The sequence below is a fragment of the Coregonus lavaretus genome (genome assembly GCF_964263955.1).
Source record: "Coregonus lavaretus genome assembly, chromosome: 29".
Classification (NCBI taxonomy): domain Eukaryota; kingdom Metazoa; phylum Chordata; class Actinopteri; order Salmoniformes; family Salmonidae; genus Coregonus; species Coregonus lavaretus.
In genome coordinates this window covers 29,987,668-30,009,282 of record NC_140016.1, presented here as the reverse complement: position 1 = coordinate 30,009,282, position 21,615 = coordinate 29,987,668, and the positions used below count along the sequence as shown (strand labels likewise).

General features: G+C 41.1%; 1 protein-coding gene across 1 annotated transcript; it reads right to left on the bottom strand.

The window, feature by feature from the left end:
• Positions 1–3,709: 3,709 nt before the first annotated feature.
• Positions 3,710–21,383, bottom strand: LOC311104794 (very long chain fatty acid elongase 6-like). Its single transcript, XM_084146712.1, has 4 exons — positions 21,139–21,383; positions 8,157–8,288; positions 7,173–7,324; positions 3,710–5,533 (listed from the first exon to the last, which is right to left on the bottom strand). The coding sequence occupies exons 1-4, from the start codon at positions 21,219–21,221 to the stop codon at positions 5,070–5,072; spliced, it is 831 nt and encodes a 276-aa protein (XP_084002838.1). The 5' UTR covers positions 21,222–21,383; the 3' UTR covers positions 3,710–5,069.
• Positions 21,384–21,615: the final 232 nt, after the last annotated feature.

Here is a 21,615-nt window from a genome sequence, read left to right as displayed (position 1 = left end):
ATAATCTCCAAACTGTTCTCTTTCGATCGCTACCATGGTCATGCATATGTTTTGCTATAGTTATTCTTGTTAGAAACATTTCTATTTGGCCCTATCCATATAGGCCAATTTCCACAAGTGTAAGGGGTTAATACTGATTGGCCAGATGTTGTTACCTCTTGAAGAGCTGATGCTTGGCTGTAAATGTGGCATTCAAAAATCTGCATAAGAGTAATCTGTCTCCATCCAGTTTTTGTCCACACAGAAATTCACCCATATACCTTATAAAGAACTCTAAAACTACAGTGGCATCAATCAATATATTTCCTCTTCAAGGGAGGAAAGAAAACCATCAGCACAGCCTCAATGCTTGGATTTCTGGACCCCTGGCCTAGTTCACATGAAAACATACTATAGTGTATGATGGTATAAATAGTATTTACTGTAGTATACTGTAGTATTTACAGTTAATTATAGTATAAATCCTGTATTAAAATAAAACTGTGGCATATACTGTAGTAATTAATGTAGTGTTTTTGTGGTTTGTAGTATCCTTTAGTATTTACTGTGAGGATTTTTGCAGACATTACTGTAGTATTTACTATAGTGTTTCTGCTTTATTGTCTTTGACATAGAAGTTGAGGCTTTCTACTTCAGGAAACCTACCGGAAAAATACTAAAAGAGCACATTTTCCATGTCCTTTAATGAATCATGCCTGGGGTCTTAACAAATAGCTCAGAGCTTCTACTCTTTTTAATAACCTGTACAGAACACAATATGGTCTATACTTGGCATGTAGGCTTCTCACTTATGGGTGGCACAAATTGTGATACGGGGGAGGGGAATGGGCAGGGTATATGCAAATGAATACTATAGCATTTACTATTGTTAAAAAAGTGTAGTGCTTTTGCGGACTGTAGTGTTTTTGCGGACATTACTGTAGTAATTTCGACAGTGTTTTTTTTGTGCGTATAATAGTGTTGTTCTTACAGTATACTACAACATTCTATAGTAAGTACTACACATTATCAAGGGATACTACAGTGTGTAGTATAGTATTCTACAGTATACTACAGTTTACTATAGGATTCTATTGTAAGTACTGTAGTATTCTATAGTAAACTGTGGGAGGCCACATTGAAGCTCTCAGTCTTCCCTGTTGCTCACAGTAATTATCAGTCCATTTCTACTGTATCTCAGATCAAATGGTGAATTAATTGTAACTCAGTTCATACCTTTGTCAACTGCCACTTCTTTCTGTCTCCCATGCTGGTCTTTTAGCCTAAATCTTCTCTTTTAGATTTCCTAACTTAACTGGAATTCAAATACTATTGTACCCAATGGTGTAGATCGCTAGCCTTATGTAGTGCCAGTAGGATGGTAACATGTTAGACAAGTACTCACTATTTCACATAAATTCCATTTTATTTAATTCATAGTCTTCACATCTTGTATATTTGTAGATAGTCCTACATATTTCAGTACTATGTTGGTACATATATTACTGCCATGTTGAAGGAAATAGTTCATTTGAACCCTAAGGGGTAAGAGACCCAGTAGTAAATATGCAAACACCCCACATATTGTAGGCTTCTCTCTACATATGGTGGGTGCCGTGAGCGACAGCTACAAGCCAGCATCTCCCCCTTTGAATATGCATTTCCCATTATATGCTTGGATGGTCTTAAAACAGATTGATTCATCTCAGAGAGATGTTTAAGCAGAGGCACACGTTTGTGGATGCAAATTCATGGTGAGTCTTCCTTTGATTATGCAAAGCGGGAGCCACCATAAGCATATATTCGGGGAGGTGTTATACCAATGCAAATATGAAGCCCTGTTGCATTACTTGGTAATTAAGAGTCGGTGTTATCAGGCCACTTGGTTATCTCCACTAGTTAATTAGCTTCGGAGCTTCATTGTGAATATTTAATGAGGGTATTGTGAAAGGGCTAAAATTGGTTCTTGGTACACCATTGCTATCCCTTTATGAGAAACAGTAATGTGAACCGTCACCATTTATATTGTCGAATAGGTGATGTTATTGGTGATGTGTCTGTTTGTCTTTGTGTCTCCTTCCTGCTTTTGGGTATTATGAAAGTTCAAGGTAAGAAGTGAAGATGTTTAAAAGGTAAGGTATAAATAACATCATTCAGCATTGTCATAATTGGACGAATATATTTTAGAATATAAAACCCAAGTGTCAGTGGTGACATTTCTATTCAATTCTACTTAGTATATTTACAGCTGTGTAAGATGCTCTACTCTATCTCCTTTGCAGGTAATAAGCCAAATGCAATCTTTTTGTCATCCAGTATCAATTCATTTGCGTTCATAATGGTGCAATATGCATATTGCGGACAGATTGCATTTTGCTTAGTTTAAATCATCTTCATGATGCGTATGAGCTTGAATCATTTGACATTGTGGGGAACATGCATTGGTGCAACGTTTAACCATTTGTTAGACCAGCGTATGTATACATTTAAAAGACTCAGGCTGAACATAGATTGAACATCCACTGACTTCATTGAATTTGTATGGCTTCATATTCCTCACCTTACTTGATCCTTCTCCCCAATAAAATGAAGCCAATGTGAAGTAGGCTTACGCATAGTTGGTCTATATGTGAAAAGGCTGTACTGTATGATACTGTAGCAGTGCCAGAAATGAATTCCTTGGCACTGTAAGCATACAAACACACACAAACACACACACACACGCAATCAGACACAAATACACACACCCTAATTTCAACTTTGACCAACTCTCTAAAATGGAGTGTTTATGATAACGAAAATACGGTGGAATAGAAAGGATTTAGAGTTTATCTGACAATAATCTGTTTATCTTTTTTGAAGCACCTTCAAGAAGATAGCCATAGAGTAATCTCTATGATGATAGTAGCCATAAGTATTGCATGATCGCTTATCACCCACCTAGACTATAAGATACTCATGTGCTCTGACAAAGTTGACAATGTTATGGCACCTATTGTATACAGTACCTGATTGTTAGGTTTGTGACACCTGTACAGACAGATATGCTTGTTGCCATCGATTGCAAGGGTGTTCATTCTCTTTAGTTGTAATGAGCAATTAAATGTTCTCATGTAGGAGATAGTTATAGTTGTACTTTTTACCAATATGTTAGAATAATTAATGTTTTGAATTATTTTCATTGTCATTTGTGAGATGCAGTTACTTCTGCAAGTGGTTTACAAAATGTCCCCAACCTCAGGTCATTTAGTTCAGTCTGAACTTTAAACGACCTAATTTGCGTTGTACCTATGAGGCATGTTTCAATTTATGTTCTCTATGTAGTGTAGCTGTGTTTGAAGCTGTTTTCAGTACCCAAAAGACACTAGAGACATAACCTATTATGATGTTGTTGTGGCTTTGGTTTCTCAGCCCAAACTAGCAGGTGAATCTCTGCTATCTTTTGGTCAGATCATGCTCCAGGTATGCAACTTAACCAGTTTAGCTCTTGGTTAAGAAAAAGAACAATATACAGAAATAGATGAGGTGCAAAAGGTCTCGTTCTCACACACTCTCACACACATGTGCAAGCTGCTTAGGGCTGTGGTAATACAAGCTGCTTAGGGCTGTGGCATGATTTCCCCTTGATGTGTACTCTTTCCCTTCACTGACATACAACTAAACCACTAATGACTAATGCCAAGACAGTCGTTGCTGAGAATAAAATAAGCCGACATGACACCGTAGGCAGAATAATACTTTGTTTGCACTCTTGGTTCATACATTAATATCCACTTCAGCAACAAGGCTTTACATTGATACAGTGCGAACGAACAATAGCATGAAAGACACCATTAAAATATACAGGTTACTTAAAGTTATAACAGTGAATTTTGACAATTGCATGTTTTTTTCTTCAACAAAAATATGTTTTAAATTCAACTCACTTCGAAGTCCAACGGTCTCGAGGCCTTTTTCCGAGACCCTTTCTTTCGTTAAAGTCTTTGGAAATGTATGGTGTCTCACTTTCCAATGTGGTCGGTGACTTTGTGAGGTCAGTATATGCAGTTGAACGGATCACGTTCAGACTCCGTTTCCCATCATGCCACACACATACATTGTGGTCACATTACTTATTTTCTCCAATGGGCCTTCAGATCAGATGTTTGTATCTAATTAAGCAGCCTTCCCCTTTGATGTCTTTTGGCATCTTTAAGCCCATATCTGTTCTTTATCAATATCTTTATCAAGATTATATGCATATTTTAGGCTAAAATAGAGAGAAACCTAAGACCTGAGAAGATATTGTGTTGCAACGATGGATACAGAAGTTACAGTGTCGTTCGCTCCATCGGTACAAGTCATCCACCGAACATACGTTAGCCGTCATACAAAAGTCTACCTCTCACACACTCCCAGTGTCTAAAACAATTTGACATAGCAAAACAGAAAAACAAAGAATGATGAAGAAAAGACATTGACAAAAAACACGTAGATGGTTTCAATCGTAAATTGAAGCCACCTCATTCTTCATAAGTACCAATACACTTCCTATTTATCAAGTAACATCTTTCAAGTAGATGTACTTCCTTTATCTGGTATAAATGTAACTGTCCCTTCGATATTATTTTATATTTTTGCCATAAATATGGAGAATCAAGTGGGAGCCAAAGAAACATCAGGTGAAGGACACACTGACTGTTCGTTGCCTTGGTAGGTAGTGCTTCCTTCCACAGTGCAGCTCTTTAGAGATGGCACCTCCATCAAAGCGAATGATTTGACATCTGCACGTTAGTAGTATGCTAAAGCACAAACAGACATCAGCCCGCCTTTTGTTCCTGCGTGTTCCACACACCCCCAGCCTACCCTCCCTCTTTCATTCCTCCACCCATCCATCCATCCATCCATCACCCATACATCTCTCCATCCCTCCATCCATTCCTAGATAATTCTCCCCATCTCCTCTGTCATTGGTTCCTGCGTCTCTTGTCCATCCTTTTCTTTCTTTCTTTCTTTCTTTCTTTCTTTCTTTCTTTCTTTCTTTCTTTCTTTCTTTCTTTCTTTCTTTCTTTCTTTCTTTCTTTCTTTCTTTCTTTTCCTCCCAAATGCATCTATTGGGTCTTCCTGGTGGCTGCGGCGGCAGCTTCTGCTTTAGCTGCGGCTGCCTTCTTGGTCTTGTCAATGTAGGCCTCGTGGAAGAACTGACAGAAGAGCACAAAGTAGCTGAGGTACATGAGCGAGGACCACACAATGTTCTGCACGTGTGACGGGCACTCCTGACCCTGCTGCATCCACGAGTACACCAGGTAGTTCACCACGCAGCCCACCAGCATCTGGGTGATCTGCGTGAGCGTGATGAACATGGCGAATTTCCTTGAGACCTTGAAGCCGGCCGCCCTCAGGGCGTAGTAAGAGTACATGACGGCGTGGACCAGGTAGTTCATGGTCATGAACCAGCCGCCGCCAGCCACCATGTCCTTGTAAGAATACCAGGAGTACAGCAGAACAGTCATGTGATGGTACCAGTGGAGGAAGATGAGCTTCTGCTTCCGCAGCACGATGAACAGGGTGTCACCTGCATGGTGGGTGTGGCGAGAGAGAGAGATGGAAAGACAGATGGAAGGACAGAGAAAGTAAATGAAAAGAGAGAGACAGAGACATTGAGAGAAAGAAAGCGTTAGAAAAGGGGGAGGAAATTGACATTTCAAAGTTACAAATTGAAAAGAACAAAAGTTCAGACATTCACATAGCAAGTCATACATTTCAGGTAACACTTATTACTTGCATTGAGTGCTATTTCAGTGTTATCTACTAATACCCTGTTCTTGGCAAATCAATGTTGTAAGCGATAAGACAAAGTGAGGATCCAAATAAATCTTTACAGTGCTCTACAACTTGGCTTTATAAGTGGATTCTGCATCCCTGCTCATGTTTAATACATCTAGGTCCGAATTTAATCACAGATGAAATGCACTGTGGGTTCACTCAGAATCTTTATGCTGTAGGTGTCCTTTCACGTCAATATATAATAACAATGTCTGCGAGCAGAGCAGTCTCCAAGGTGTATCTTTTTAAAGGTTTGGCGAAAGAAAAATCAGCTTTGCTCTGTGAAACGGAGCCCACCATACCTGACTAATTGGTGAACCCACTGCTTGAAAGTGGAAAACTACCAGAGGGTTCAGAGTTAGCTCCGTGCCCCTGTCTGTCTGTCTGTGTGTGTGTGTGTGTGTGTGTGTGTGTGTGTGTGTGTGTGTGTGTGTGTGTGTGTGTCTGTGAGAGAGCGTGTGTTTGTACAGCATCAGTGTGTGTGTCTCTCTCTCTCTCTCTCTCTGCCTCCCATATGCCTCTGTGACAGCGAGCAGTGCTGCGGCTAAGTGGCTGCAATGTTCCATTTGCAGGCCTCAATGTGTTGGTCACGGGCCAGCAGGTTTGGCTCCACCCAACCAAAGAGCCAGAGCCAGAGCCAGGTTAGGGGTAGGGGCTTCTATCCCCCTCCCTGTGCCCCTGAGAGGGGGCTCCTGCTCTGGGCTCGTACTCGGAGCTGACAGGGTGTGGAGCCCCAGTGACCGCAGGACTGGGCAAATACAAAAGGGCTACACAGGAAGAAAGTGTATTCCCAGACACAGACTTTGGGGACGAGCGAAAGGTCATCCAAACTTGCACCCGATGGGGTGAGAGGGCACGCCTGTCGCTGAGGTCATTGAGGACAGAAAAGATAATCGAAGACGTAATTTGTTTCTTGTGCTACTGTGTGTGAAATGTCTGACATGGCAGCATCTTCATGCCTACAGATCCGTGTGCCGCTCCTCGGGTGGGTAATTTCAGCCACCACATAATTTAAGCTGGAAGTAGAGGACTAAGCATTGTTGTTCACTAGTTTACTCCAAGGGTGGCGGGGTTGGAAAGTAATAAAGGGGAATATATATATTTTTAAAGGATATGTATGTGTATGTATGTATGTGTATGTTTGATGTACCCCCCCCAAAAAAATATGTATATTATGAACATATTTTCATATATCCAATACCACAAAGTGTGATAAACCTTCTAACCACAATGGACACAAAAAGGCATTCACATGTAAAACAGATAAAGGTAGTAGTAGTAGTAGTAGTAGTAGTAGTAGTAGTAGAAGTAGTAGCAGTAGTAGTAGTAGTAGTAGTAGTAGTAGTAGTAGGAGGAGGAGGAGGAGGAGGAGGAGGAGGTCATCTTACCCAATTCTGGTGCCTTACTGAGCACAAAGGCGTAGGCCCAGAACTTGCTGACCGGCCCGTTGTAGAAGCTCTGATCACACACTGACTGCTTGAGCCCTTTAGTCATCAGAATGTATGTCATGTAGCTCCCAGTGCGGACAGCACCAAATATACTGGACAAGAGAGAGACAGACAGAGAAAACAGTTAGTAGAATACAGTAAGTCAAGCCCAAGGACCCTGGAATACAGTCACTCCTGCCACAGCAAAGTTTGTACAGCATTGTTGTTTACACAACTACTGCCAATGCACACACGTGAAAACTGGCAGCATGATGACTTCTATTCAGTGAGTTCTTCACTCAAAACGATCCGGAATGTACCTTTATAATTGACCTGATAGTTATATATAGCTATTTAATGCTATACAACATGCTTACAGCATGTGCATTGACTCAACAGAAATAGGGAACTAACAAATGGGCCACTGACAACCAGAAAGAAACAGGTGGGGGTTTAAAATGGGTTCTGAAAGGCATCCACGGGGGTGTTTACTGACTTGGTGCTCGCCAAGCCAACTCAAGTAGGGTCTTAAGAAACACTCGCCATGGACGTCCACTAAATTCGCCTGATATCAGACAAACTAAAGGAAAAGGAAACCCACACCAACTTAGGTAAGGGGATGCAAATAAACGTGGAGCAAACCAAACGGGAGAGACAAAAGATAAAAGGCTTTATTTCACAACTTAAAGAGGAAGAGCTAAACGGTGGTGTCGTTCTTCCAACATCTCTCACGCCAACTGGAGCACTCGGCCAGCCACTCTGCAAGCACAGGTGAAACTAACGACTGACTAATGAGGCGACAGGTGCAACACATCCTGACCAACGAGGACAATTCAAATCAGGGCAAGCCACACCCAAACAGAACCAACCTCGAAATTGAAATCGAGCAAAACCCCAAAGCCCATAACAACTGGACCAGTGTTGTAAAAGTCTGCTGCCTCTTACCTGAACACTGCGAGAGTGAGGGACCATAGCACCAGCGGTTTCCTCAGCTCAAACTTCTCCCTTCGTTTCATCACATGGCGGCCACCTAGTATGAAAGCAGCGTAGAGGGCTGAGAAGAGGAATGACTTCTTCCTGTAAAGGGAGGGTGGAGTTTTGTGAACATTACGCAATCGGCACTCACTACTACATGTGGTGGACTGTCAAGTAGTGTAAGAACAGAGGGCGTAAAATATGACCACTTTTGGGGTGGCACAAAAGCATGTGACAAACTTTGATTTTGGAGTGGACTACTCCTTTAATTCCACATGGAGCACTGAACAACAGCTGAAACACCACTTGGACATTTCAGATCTAATAGGCTACATACGGAAGTGCTCAGCATTATCATGAAGCACAGGTGGCCTCACGGAAGACCAGGGTGGATCAAAATAAAGCAACATTTCAAAGCAAGCTGATTTTGTTTGGTCCCAGTGGACTCAGAACGAGACATGCGGTCTAATCAATAACGTTTGGGTCGATGATGATGCAGAGTGAGCGCAAATGTTGCATTCTGGGAGTTAGACATGCTAGTCGGCCTAAGGTTTGAGTTTTGGGTATAATAGCAGATGTTTTTGTCTTGGGTCAATTACAAGGTTGGATTGCTTAAAATAATGACTTGGTTTATCAATTTCATTTAGTGATTCAGCATTGTGACACACCCCTCTGGAGTGGACATCCTTCTGTCTTATAACAACAATTCTATGATGCCCTTTTTGGGACCTTTGGTCATGTCATGTTGATGGACAGTAGTTGATCTAGACTAGAGCTACGTCACTTCTTTACTAATGCAATACATTACATTAAATAACAAAATGATGTTAACTATAAACCAAGAGGAACCCAGACTTTGGGATCCCATATGTTATTACCAAAACCCTAGACCAAGCAAAATGTAAATGGCGAGAACTCCCCTTCTACATTCTGCACACTCAACTTCATATGGTGGCAACAGCACTATTTCTTGCTCTTTTCAGCTGACTAGATGGGTCTACAATAATGTATTTTTCCCTCTGAAAAATGGTTGAAGAGAGAAAAAAGGAGAAAGCTAATTAACATGTAATGACAATCAAAGCTAGATTGAGGAAGAAAATGTGTCTTGTCATTATGCTTGAGTTCGCCTCTCGGCCTAGCTGCCATCCTCCCGGCCAGATTGGAGTTGTTTTTGGAGTTGTCAATTAATTGCAGGAGAGATATGACCTAAAAGACCCACTCGCACCACCTTCTTTGCTCTGCCCATCCTTATAACACAAGTATTCCAGAACCAAAAGAACGGTTCAAACATAAAAAAAAAAAAAATCCTGACCTAAAAAAGGCTCTGCAAACAAAATAAATCGAACGTTATAGAAACGTAATAGATCCTAACTTCCTATATGGACACTCACTAACTAGCCTGTGTTGACCATGTGAATAATGTCATACTGACAGAATTACTGTAACACTTCTGACCAATCTTACACCAAACAATATCCTGCAAGGACATTACTGTTATGCAAAATGCAAAAATTGAAACATCCATCTGTGTTTGCTTACAGGCTTGATAACTGATTGAACAAAGGACAAAGCAGTGCAGTCAAAGTCCAAAGAATCTGGTTTCACACAATGATAGCACGATTCGGAGGGCAGAATGACATCATTGTTTCGATGCAAATAAACAAGGGTGAAGAATGGAGAGACTCACAGTAAGCACCCTACTTAGCGAGGCAGAGCGAATTCTAGATGAGCAACAATCACCACATTCCTCACACACTGTCTTCAGACTAAAAAAGGTTAAAGGTCAATGATAAATGGCCTTCAGTGTGATTCCTCAGAACAGTACGAATCTTCAGAGATGTGGATACTAGGAAGTAGAGGACCAAATACCCTTTTCACACAATCGCACCAAACCCAAACCAAACTGTGCTAGTTTGGTTATTTCCTTTTCACATTGTCCTTTTCAGCACAGTTCCCAGAAACCAGATAACCAGGTCAGCTCAGTCCAGCTTGGTTTGGTTCAGCTCAGTTTGTCTCAGTAGTGTGAAAAGCCCTACAGAGTATGGTCTGAATGAGGTCCAATAACATGAGAGGAGGTATTGCTATTGGGAAAAAAACACAAAGGTCGGAAGAAACCTGAGGCATGGTCAAAGTCGACAAATGCGTTCGAGGGCTGTCTCTCTCCTTGCTTGATCAGGTCAGCTGTGGCCAAGCTATGCCTCCAGGAATGGAAATTCATTTCAGATGTCAGTGTGAATTCACATCATGCCTCCACACCTCGTAGTAGCTGCATGTGGCAAGAGCATTCATGTTGGAGCTTCCATTAGGGCTGAATGTGTCTCTTGCTGCCTCTTTATACCTCGGTCAGAATACATTGAAGATGCCTCTAGATGCTGATCAATGGTCAGTTTAGCATTTTCATCATGGTTAAGGTAGGTTATGATTGGAGGAGCATAAGCTGATCCTAGATCTGTGCCTCTAAGCAACTTCTAACAGAGCAGCTCTGTCAGGGTTATAGTCAGGGATATGCAATCATCTCTGAATGACAATATCAGAGAAGGTGTACTAATCCAAGAGATTTATCTTCACCTGAAACAAGATTTATGCACTTCAAACAATTTCAAAAGATGTGTCTTCCTTGGCACTGGACTAATTTCTTTATGATTGATTTATTTGTTCTCTACTCCTTTCTGACAATATTGAACCACAAAGCGACCTGAGACAGGATATATTTAGACAAAAACTCAGTTTGGACTCAAAAACCCCAGCTGAATGCACTGATTGTAAGTCACTATGGATAAAAGTGTCTGCTTAAATGTAAATGCAATGCTATTTGGAAACCCCAACTTACAGGAAACTTTACACCATGAATGCTGTTCCTGACTAATAGCGATAGCACAACCCACTGGGCAAAAACTGGTTGAATCAACGTTGTTTCCACATAATTTCAACAACAAAAATGTAACGTAATGACGTTGAATCAATGTTAAAAACTGATCCGATTTTTTTTTACTCATCAACGTAAGGGAATTTTGTCTTTTTCACCCAACTTTTAACCTAAATCCAATGACATTATGAAATGTTTTGTTGATTTCACATTGAATTCACGTTAGTTGACAACTCAACCAAATGGAAATCAAAACTAGACGTTGAACTGACGTCTGTGCACAGTTGGAATGTACAAGGGGAATGAATGGTGCAATTGAACCGATGCAGCATAATGGAAAGTGACAAAGTCAGTTGCAAGTAGAGTAGTGGAATCAACATTGATTTCTCACACCTTTCTGTATTCTTCCAGCTGAGATTTGTTCCAAATAGCTGTACAATTAACCTTAGCTTATTTGGCTGTGTATTGCACAGCGTAACACTGATTCAAAACTAATATTCACTGTGAAAATAGTAAATGTCATATACAGCAAAGGTCGCACATTGAGGCTTCAAACAAAACCATTCGTTTTGTTTGTGAATACTAGTCCATTTTAATGTAAGAAAAAAGAAAATGTTTCTATGCTTTAAATGGAGTGGTAGCCATTTTTCTTCATTAATATATTGTACCTCTCACATCCCTGAGAGCTATCCAACAGAGCTCCTCTTTTTGCCAGTCATCGTCAGCATCCATGGAGAGCCAGCCAACTCCCATGCATTCCCTTATCGCTGGGTGAGACTTGCTGGGCGGTAGTCGAGTCTGTGTATCAGAGCCGCTGCTGGAGCTAAGAAAACATTAGGGGCTGATCTAATGCTTTCTGATAGAGCGAGCAAAGCAGTGGCGGGGATCGCATTTCCTCGTATGTCTGCATCATGCATCAGGTCATCCTGTCAAACAGAGCTAGCTAGTGGCTTGAACTATATCTATATTAATAAAACGTTGATGACTTTTAATATGGAGGTCAAATTAGAACTAGTGACTGAACCTGGTTTTAATCATAATGTAGGATCTCACAATACTGGCTCATAATGACAACCACATACTGCAGCTCTGTGCATTTACTTGTGGAAGAATATGTCCACTGGTTTGGGGCTTGTTTGAAAAATCATTGCAATAAGTGTCTTGCTCTGCAAATATTTAAACAGTATAACAGGCCTATTTCAGAGTGCGAGATTAGGGAAAGTAAAAACAGATCTCTAAACAAATCTTAACTGAAGGCATAAATCACACCTGAGCATGATACTGGACAATGGCAGGAACTATTTGGCTCAATTTATGTAATACAAAGGAGTCTTTCAATGTTGCTGGCTAGATCTGCACACACCTTCCAAGCAGTTCACAATAAGTGGCCCTTCCCCTCCCCCTAGCTGTGTTGGTCAAAGCTGGTAGCTAACCTGCTGTGTAACTTGGATCTCTATTAGCTGGAGCGGGAGATTTCTCCCCTTACGTAACACTGACTTTGTAGTGTGAGGATGAGTGTGTGTGTGTGTGTGTGTTCAGTCTTGGAGCTGCCCTCACAGTAAAGTGACTCAGTTTAGGGCGAATAGCCTTGTCCCCTGGCTTGCTTTGGTTGTTTGTAGGTTGCACAGTAGCAGAGGAATCAGTAGTGGTGTCAAGACAGCCCCCCGAGGTGGTACGCCAAACTTTCGGTTCCGTAACAAACTGCTACATAAGGCCAAGCTATAAATAAGTCCTGGATATTACAGATTAGACAGTCCGGTAAGAACCATCCTGAGTGTAATTCAGTGTTGTAGGACTGTAGGCTTGGAACAGAACATACAGTTTCTTGCATCGAACAAAACCGAACCTCGTCCCCAGGCTCAAATTTCTGGCGCATAGAGCCTGGTAACAGTGTGGGACTGTTTGGAACTTAGCGGGTGTGGATTTACTGAGTGACATGCTAATCAATTCGTATTCTGAGCAAATCACACGACTATGAGGCATTGCTCTAAATCGAGGTGGGAGAGGGTCTTCACTAATTAACACAGCCACAAAGTCATAAACCCTGCCTATTTCTACAATTTATCTTTTTAAAATCTGATTTTAAACCTAACCTTAACCACACTACTAACCTTAAGCTTAACCTTAAATTAAGACCAAAAAGCATATTTTTGTAACCAATTTTGAATTTGTGGCTATGGAAGCTAGTGGAAACTGAGAGGAAGCGAGCCTGCGACAGTTGTATTACATGGGACTTTACGAAAATTAAAATGCAAATCAATTTATAACATTTTTGACATGCTTTTTTCTGGATTTTTGTTGTTGTTATTCTGTCTCTCACTGTTCAAATAAACCTACCATTAAAATGATAGACTGATTATTTTTTTGTCAGTGGGCAAACGTACAAAATCAGCAGGGGATCAAATACTTTTTTCCCTCACTGTATAGTAGGAAGTGAATGAAAGCTCTGCAAAGGTTTGAATTAGACCTATTGCCATTTTGCCAAGTGTAGATCATTAGGGAATAGAAGGATGCATGGTAAACGGTGCAAATTAGATGTCCATTTAAACTCATGGCCACTTGCACAAATGCAAAAACACATTTAATGTGATACACTGTTGGGTTGAAAATAGCTATGCCTCTGCAAAAGCTGTTTGGTGAAATTGACTTTACGATGGAATGACTGCTCTTTCCTCTGTTTGCATCTTGACTCTCAGCTGACACTGTGACAAGATGGCAGAGTAAAGTTTGAGAGAGGGTTTTTCTCTTGAGAAACGTTCACAGGGAGTCATCCCATATCTCCATCTCTGTCTCCCCAATTCAGATGAGCTCCTGGGTGACTCAACATCAAGCCAGGGGTGGGCTCTGGGTCGATGCAGTCAGCAGAAATCACCATCTTCGCAGCATGTCCTTCTGGGAAAAGCAGCATGCAAAACATTACTCCCAGGAGTCGATACCATAACTCATTGGGGACCAGCTAGCTGGCCTAACCTTTGCGAAAGGAAAATTCTAACCTTTGTCAGAGAGTCACAATCAGTGATGATGTAGTATTAGCTACTGAGGGGAGAGGAAGCCAAGCTAGCACATAACGTTCTGAGAACTACAGTGCTATGAACAAGTATTTGCCCCCTTTCTAATTTTCTCTACTTTTGCATATTTGTGACACTGAATGTTATCAGATCTTCAACCAAAACATAATATTAGATAAAGGGAACGTAAGTGAACAAATAACACAACAATTACATATTTATTTCATTTATTTCATAAACAAAGTTATGCAACACCCAATTCCCCTGTGTGAAAAAGTAATTGCCCCCTTACACTCAATAACTGGTTGTGCCACCTTTAGCTGCAATGACTCCAACCAAATGCTTCCTGTAGTTGTTGATCAGTCTCTCAAGTCGCTGTGGAGGAATTTTGGCCCACTCTTCCATGCAGAACTGCTTTAACTCAGTGACGTGTGAGTTTTCAAGCATGAACTGCTCGTTTCAAGTCCTGCCACAACATCTCAATTGGGATTTGGTCTGGACTTTGACTAGGCCATTCCAAAACTTCCAATTCGTTGCTTTTTAGCAATTTTCATGTAGACTTGATTGTGTGTTTTGGATCATTGTCTTGCTGCATGACCCAGCTGCGCTTCAGCTTCAGCTCATAGACGGATGGTCTGACATTCTCCTGTAGAATTCTCTGATACAGAGCAGAATTCATGGTTCCTTCTATTAAGGCAAGTCGTCCAGGTCCTGAGGCAGCAAAGCATCCCCAAACCATCACACCACCATCACCATGCTTGACCTTTGGTATGATGTTCTTACTGTGGAATGCAGTGTTTGGTTTTCGCCAGGCATAATGGGACCCATCTCGTCCAAAAAGTTGACTCAAGTTTGTCAAAAAGCACCTGGATGATCATCAAGACTCTTGGAAGAATGTTCTATGGACAGATGATTCAAAAGTATAACCTTTTGGACGACATGGTTCCAGTAATGCCTGGCGAAAACCAAACTCTGCATTCCACAGTAAGAACATCATACCAAAGGTCAAGCATGGTGGTGGTGGTGTGATGGTTTGGGGATGCTTTGCTGCCTCAGGACCTGGACGACTTGCCTTAATAGAAGGATCCATGAATTCTGCTCTGTATCAGAGAATTCTACAGGAGAATGTCAGACCATCCATTACCTTAATGAGTGCTTGTTTCCTTTGAAATAGTGTCTGTTTGAATAGACTAAAATGAACAGCTTTGTATGCGTAAAAAAAAAAACATGGCATGCTAGTTCCATCCTGGTGTTGCAGTGGACTAATTCCCGGGATAGAGAACAGAAAATCATACGTTTTGTTTTCATTACTAATGCCAAAGCAAATTAATGTCCATGTTGTCCTACTGTATCTGTGCTTGGAGTTCAGAAAAGTTAACCCCAAATTAGCTAGCAGTGATATTAAAAGTGTTATTGAAACATAACCGCCAAATAACCTTTAAATGTAGTTCTTACAGTGTCAATAATAACCATAACAACACCTTTTTTTTTAAATTGAGAATGTTCTCAGACTGTTATTTAATAACCTTAAAATAACCTAGAATTTCCGATCTCTGAGCGTTAATAAAACCTCCCAGGAAAACTTTCAGGGAACCAGAGTAAAATGTTCTCAGAACCTCTCTGCAACCTAAAAATTAACGTTCCCAGAAAAGGCAACATTTTCACATCTGTTCTCAGAACGTTTAAAAAACATTAGGTTTTACCGGTCAGTAAACGTATGGCTTTGCTCACACAATCAATATGAAAACAAAAACATACATTCCCACAACTTCCAAGGAACTAAATGTGCTAGCTGGGAGGTTCCTTAGGAAATTGGAATGTGATGGCAAGATTATACTGGGTAACTGAGGACCAAAGACTTCGGCTGAATTCCAAATGGAAACATAGCCTGTTCCCTGTAGGAACTCCTGTAGATCTGAAACAATTGGACAGATAGGAAATATGATGCAAATTCCATCCAGCCTATCAGAAGGCAAGTTGATGCATATTGCTTACAGCTATAGTTTATTTTATTTATCCTTTATTTAACTAAGCAAGGCAGTTAAGAACAAATTCTTATTTACAATGACGGCCTACACCGGCCAAACCCGGACGATGCTGGGACAATAGTGCGCCGGCCTATGGGACTCCCAATCACGGCCGGTTGTGATACAGCCTGGAATCGAACCAGGGGGTTTGTAGTGACACCTCAAGCACTGAGATGCAGTGCCTTAGACCGCTGCGCCACTCGGGAGCCCACTACAGTATCCAATCCTTTCAAATATATAGGAGTTCCTAGGAGGTAGGGATACATTTCTAATTAACCCAGTGAGAGTGCATCTTCCACACAGTGATTAGAGCTCTAGGAATCCATGACAAAAGGCTGCAATTGTTCTTGGCAGCTGGACAAATATTTAACAAGCAGACAAGTTGGACTGGATCAGTAACATGAGTAACATGAGACTGCAGGAGGAACAGTAATCTTCCTAAGACCTACAAGTCTGTTTTCATTAATGGGCACATCCTCAAATCAAATCAAATCAAATCAAATTTTATTGGTCACATGTGCCGAATACAACAGGTGCAGACATTACAGTGAAATGCTTACTTACAGCCCTTAACCAACAGTGCATTTATTTTAAACAAAAAAGTAAGAATAAAACAACAACAAAAAAGTGTTGAGAAAAAAAGAGCAGAAGTAAAATAAAGTGACAGTAGGGAGGCTATATATACAGTAAAATAAAGTGACAGTAGGGAGGCTATATATACAGGGGGGTACCGTTGCATAGTCAATGTGCGGGGGCACCGGCTAGTTGAGGTAGTTGAGGTAATATGTACATGTGGGTAGAGTTAAAGTGACTATGCATAAATACTTAACAGAGTAGCAGCAGCGTAAAAAGGATGGGGTGGGGGGGCAGTGCAAATAGTCCAGGTAGCCATGATTAGCTGTTCAGGAGGTACTCAATGGTACAGTATACAGACAATACCATTTGTCTTGCACATTTAAACCTCAACTAACTTTTAATCAGAGCAACTAATTTATCATCATAATGCTCTGACAGAACCATCCAATATTTTACCAAAGAGCACAATAGATACTGTATGTCCACGCAATAAGCTAACATGATATCCCATCATGCTTTGTTGGGGTCTACAGCACTTCCTTCAGAATTGCACAAAACAACTGATTCTATAATGACATGCAGTCACCCAAGAGGATGGTATCCAATTGCTTGGAAGCCCATTGAGGGTTTCAACGACTGAATACACTACACAACCTAAGCAACCATCACTGACGCTGAGCAATTGGGACGTCTGTGGGGAATTTAGTGAGAATGACTCAGCAGGTATTTTGAATATATGTGTATTTCAGTGGAAGGCAGCTACAGTGTGCTGGACGTTGAGACCAGCCTTGCTGTTAATCGCAGGCAGATAGCCAGCTGTGGGCTGATCTGTAAGGTTGTTTTTTGGACACTTGCTGGCACAGAGCCAAACACTCATGTTTACAATTACCGTATTTTCCGCACTATAAGGCGCACCGGAGTATAAGCCGCAGCAGCTAAATTGAATGATATTGAATGATGTGTACATATATAAGCCGCACTGGACTATAAGCCGCAGGTGTTTTAATGTTTAATTACCATATGTAAGGGTTCGTGCACAGAGGGGATTGTCGGGAAAGAGACAAACTGTCTCGCTCTCGTAATGTCTGTCTGTCTTGCTCTCGTTCTGTCTCTCGTTCTGTCTCTCGTACCACTCTCGGTTCCACTTTTACTTTTGCGCGCTACCTGTCTCACTCTTTTCCGGCCTCCAGCTTTTCCTGCTGGAGCCCGCCACTTAAAGGTGGGGAGCGCGGACCGGTCATAGAGCCCATAGAGTTAAAGTTGGTGGACTGTAACCTGTAAAATCCATAGATTTAGGAGGTTTTCTAGTGGCCGTTAGCTGTAAAAATCCATAGATTAGCCGCAGGGTCGAAAAATGGGAAAAAAGGCGCGGCTTATAGTCCGAAAATTACGGTACACTTATCCTTCTGCAATTGAACGGTGATCTCTTGTGAAAGAATCTGTTTAATGTCATCATCAAAATGTCACAGTGCCACTTAATTGGCTCACTGCAAGAGAAAAGGTTTCTTAATCCATGCAATGTCTTTACATTCCTGAGAAACAGTTATGCAAACCAACTTAGAATGTCATAGTATAAGCTATACCTGTAGCCAAAATGCTATATGTGAGATTGTAACGGAAGGATATTTTATCAGTTTACTGAGTCTCAACCAAAAACATTTGTCCTGAGGCTGAGGATACTTGCAGGAGCTAATGGCAAGGGAGGGTAGCTTAATTAGCCATCATGTGAGGGTAGCTATATGCTGATTTTCAAGTTAGGCACACTGGCCCTGAAGCCTTAGCAGTGATTCAAGCCTGGACTGGCCAGACGCCATTTCCAGAAATGCTGAGTCAACCATTACACTTCTCTCGTTTGGATAATTGAGCACCCCAATAGCTGAGAGGCAGCAAAGAACAACCCTTGTTACAACAACGAGGCAAGGTTTGCATAAGCTTGATTGTTCGCAGTTGTTCCCAAAAGAGCTTATCATCTGTCCTCACTTTCCCCAAGGGTTTTGTTCTCGCTGGACTCAGGTAGTCTATATTAGTAGTGGCAGCTACAGAGTCCATCCCTGCAACCAATCCATCACACAGTAGTCAATAGACAGCTACTACAGCAGCCTACCATTAAACATTTCCTCTCTTTCCAATTGGTGTTAGTAGGCCTCAACATACCGTAGGCCATTCAAGAAATTTGATGAGAGAGAAGGGTTTTTTCCCGCAAAGTGAGAACACGTTTCAATTACAGTGCCACAGAGTTTGAAAGTGTTGTTTTGATGAGAACATGGATCAGAATGTGTCATTAAGGTATTTGGTTTGATTGAATAGGGCCCCAAAGATTGAAGGCAGTTCAAATGTGCCAAAAAATCTATCACACATGAAGCAAAGCATTGTTATTGTATCTGTACAGCGGAGAAAGAAACAGGTTGGTTAACATTCAATGCTTATTTTCCTCTCAAGGAGTTTATGTTGAAGGGCTGCACCTATTTACAACTACTTTTCCTACTCTATAAAATCTGTCTCAAACCTTGTTACATGTTCATACACCTATTGTAGGCCTGTTTCTATTTTATTTGCTTTTGGGTGAATATGACTAACCACTCATGAATTATTATTTCCTCTCAGAACCATGCAATATGGTCTTCCCAGAGCTGATATCCCTGCTGCAAATGCTGCCCAGAAGAGTCGGCACAAATCAGCTGCAATGTGATTGGCTAGCACTCTGTCAGCAGACATCATAAGATAATTTCTATTGGTCAGTTGGTAGTACCAGCTCCTGCACAACGTTTCCACAGCTTGATTCTGAAAAGGGTCACATTTGGACTCACACAGGAACATTTCTACTTTAAATTAAGTGTTTAGTTGCAACATCAATGTTTATACTATAACAAATTATCACACTTATTTTAGCTACTTTCTAGTTTTGTAGCCTACCCATAAACTAGCATGTGGCATTAGTGTAGGTTGCTGTTGTTGCTGCTGCTACGTTATAACTTTGATTTCTCCCTGTCCATTGAAGGTTTTTCAACAGGTATAAATACTTGGAAAGTCAGTTTATAACCAATGCTAGCCAATTAAACTCAACTCCACGATTTACGATGGAGTTGAACAGCAACTAGTATGGACGAACTGGAGCTCTCACGTTACATTAAATTACGTTTTTGTCCAAAACGACTGATTTCAGCACCCAAAGAACAGCCCACAATTACACACAACATTGTTCTGTGTAATTGCGGGCTATTCACACACAACATTGTTCTGTGTAATTGCGGGCTATTCTTTGGGTGCTGAAAAGTTTTTGATAAAATGGTCCAGTCCGCCAACACTAGTTGCCGCTCAACTCAATCATAAATCGTGGAGCTGAGTTTATTCGGCTCGTGGAGCTGAGTTTAGAGTGGTAACCTCCTATAGGCTACAACACTGGTAAACTGGAGACGAATTTGACACTGATGCCTATAAAAAATGATCAATAAGCATAATGGTGATTTATTTCCTAGTCACTTACCAGTATTAAGAGGGTGGTGTGATTGCAGATTGAGCATAACCTGCTTATAAGATAAGAGATAAGATCTTAAAACATCTTTGGTCAACATATGCCTGTGTTAAAGGTTTGTCCAGAACATGAACATATAGCCTATCTTGGCAGTTCCATTATTATTTATAATGTTTGCCTATAATTTGGTCACCTTTTCTTTAGGAATGTGGTTGTAATGGTTAGCATAATATACTTATCGCTCTGTGTCAATGAATGAACACGTTTGTTTAGTTATTCTGACCGTTTGGCCAGAGAAACTTGCCTACCGACTCCAAGCCGGTATTGTGCGTAATGTTGATGTAATCTGTTTTTGGAGCGCGACAGACAGTAGGCTATTTAAAATAGTAATAAGCGAACGGTCTACCTCTGTCAGCACTCTGCCTACCAATGTCGGGTCTCTTTCATTCATAACCTACCAGTTGTCACACGGGCTATTGCGCAGCGGTGAACGTAAGAGGATGAAACTCTCTCGTCATTGACGAAACATATAATAGTAGCCCCGCATCACCTTGAATACCTGGAATCTGATGCCTAAAATAAACATACTACTTCTCTTCACTGACAAATCACTGAACGTTACATCAGAAGGCAAGGCAATGCAATTGTAGCGAGATGTAACAATATGATGCTATGTTCAGTCGGTTCACTGACACCAAGGGACCCTTCCTTGATTCATTGTAACTATTGCACAGCAGGCTTTTGTGCATATTAACAATGCTGTGAATATGGTAAACTACTGTGTGCGGATGATCCTCTAACTTCATAACAGCTTTTATTATAGGATAGCCTATAAGCAGACCATAAGCTATTTGCAAGCTTGACGTTAGCAGCATCCAGAAAAATAGGCTTTATTATTCTCATTAATTAAATTCCTGTTTCTATTTATAAGATGATGAGGACATTAAGCCACATATACACCAACTATCATCCCAACATCAATATGATATTTCATATAGCCTACCAGTTTTCTTGCATCCATCGTATGGCTTCTTCCTCGTTGAACTGTCTCTCAAATTCGTACTCTTGCAGAGCCAACACCGACATGTTCACTGTGCGCGTTCCTGTAAACGGGGACAAAATTATATTCTGACGAGGTATTATATTTAACTGAATTCCACTTTATCTCTCTATCTCAGCTACACCCCTTGTCTCGCATCGCTCTTGCCACTGCCAGAAAATCCAAACTCAATGCGAACGTCCGGCTATATGCCTTCCATCTCGAGCCGGCATACGCCCTCTCCACGAAGGAGTTGGATTCAAGGTCCTAAAGCCAGCGGAGCCGCTTCAGCAAGTACAGTAGATCGTCACTGTAAGGCCTATGTCGTCAGTCACATGCTTACTACAGCCTATTAGGAAATGTACAGCAAAAATAAGTATTCACATGAATCCAGGTCCTTTCCTTCTAATAGTGTATCATCATTTGGTAACACTTCATATT

Excerpts from the sequence above, each read along its gene's own strand:
- LOC311104794 (XM_084146712.1), bottom strand. The coding sequence starts at position 21,221 with ATGTCGGTGTTGGCTCTGCAAGAGTACGAATTTGAGAGACAGTTCAAC. Across the intron at positions 8,289-21,138 it reads CGATGGATGCAAGAAAACTG|GAAGAAGTCATTCCTCTTCT; the intron begins GTAGGCTATATG and ends CTCCCTTTACAG. Across the intron at positions 5,534-7,172 it reads CAGTAAGGCACCAGAATTGG|GTGACACCCTGTTCATCGTG; the intron begins GTAAGATGACCT and ends CCCACCATGCAG.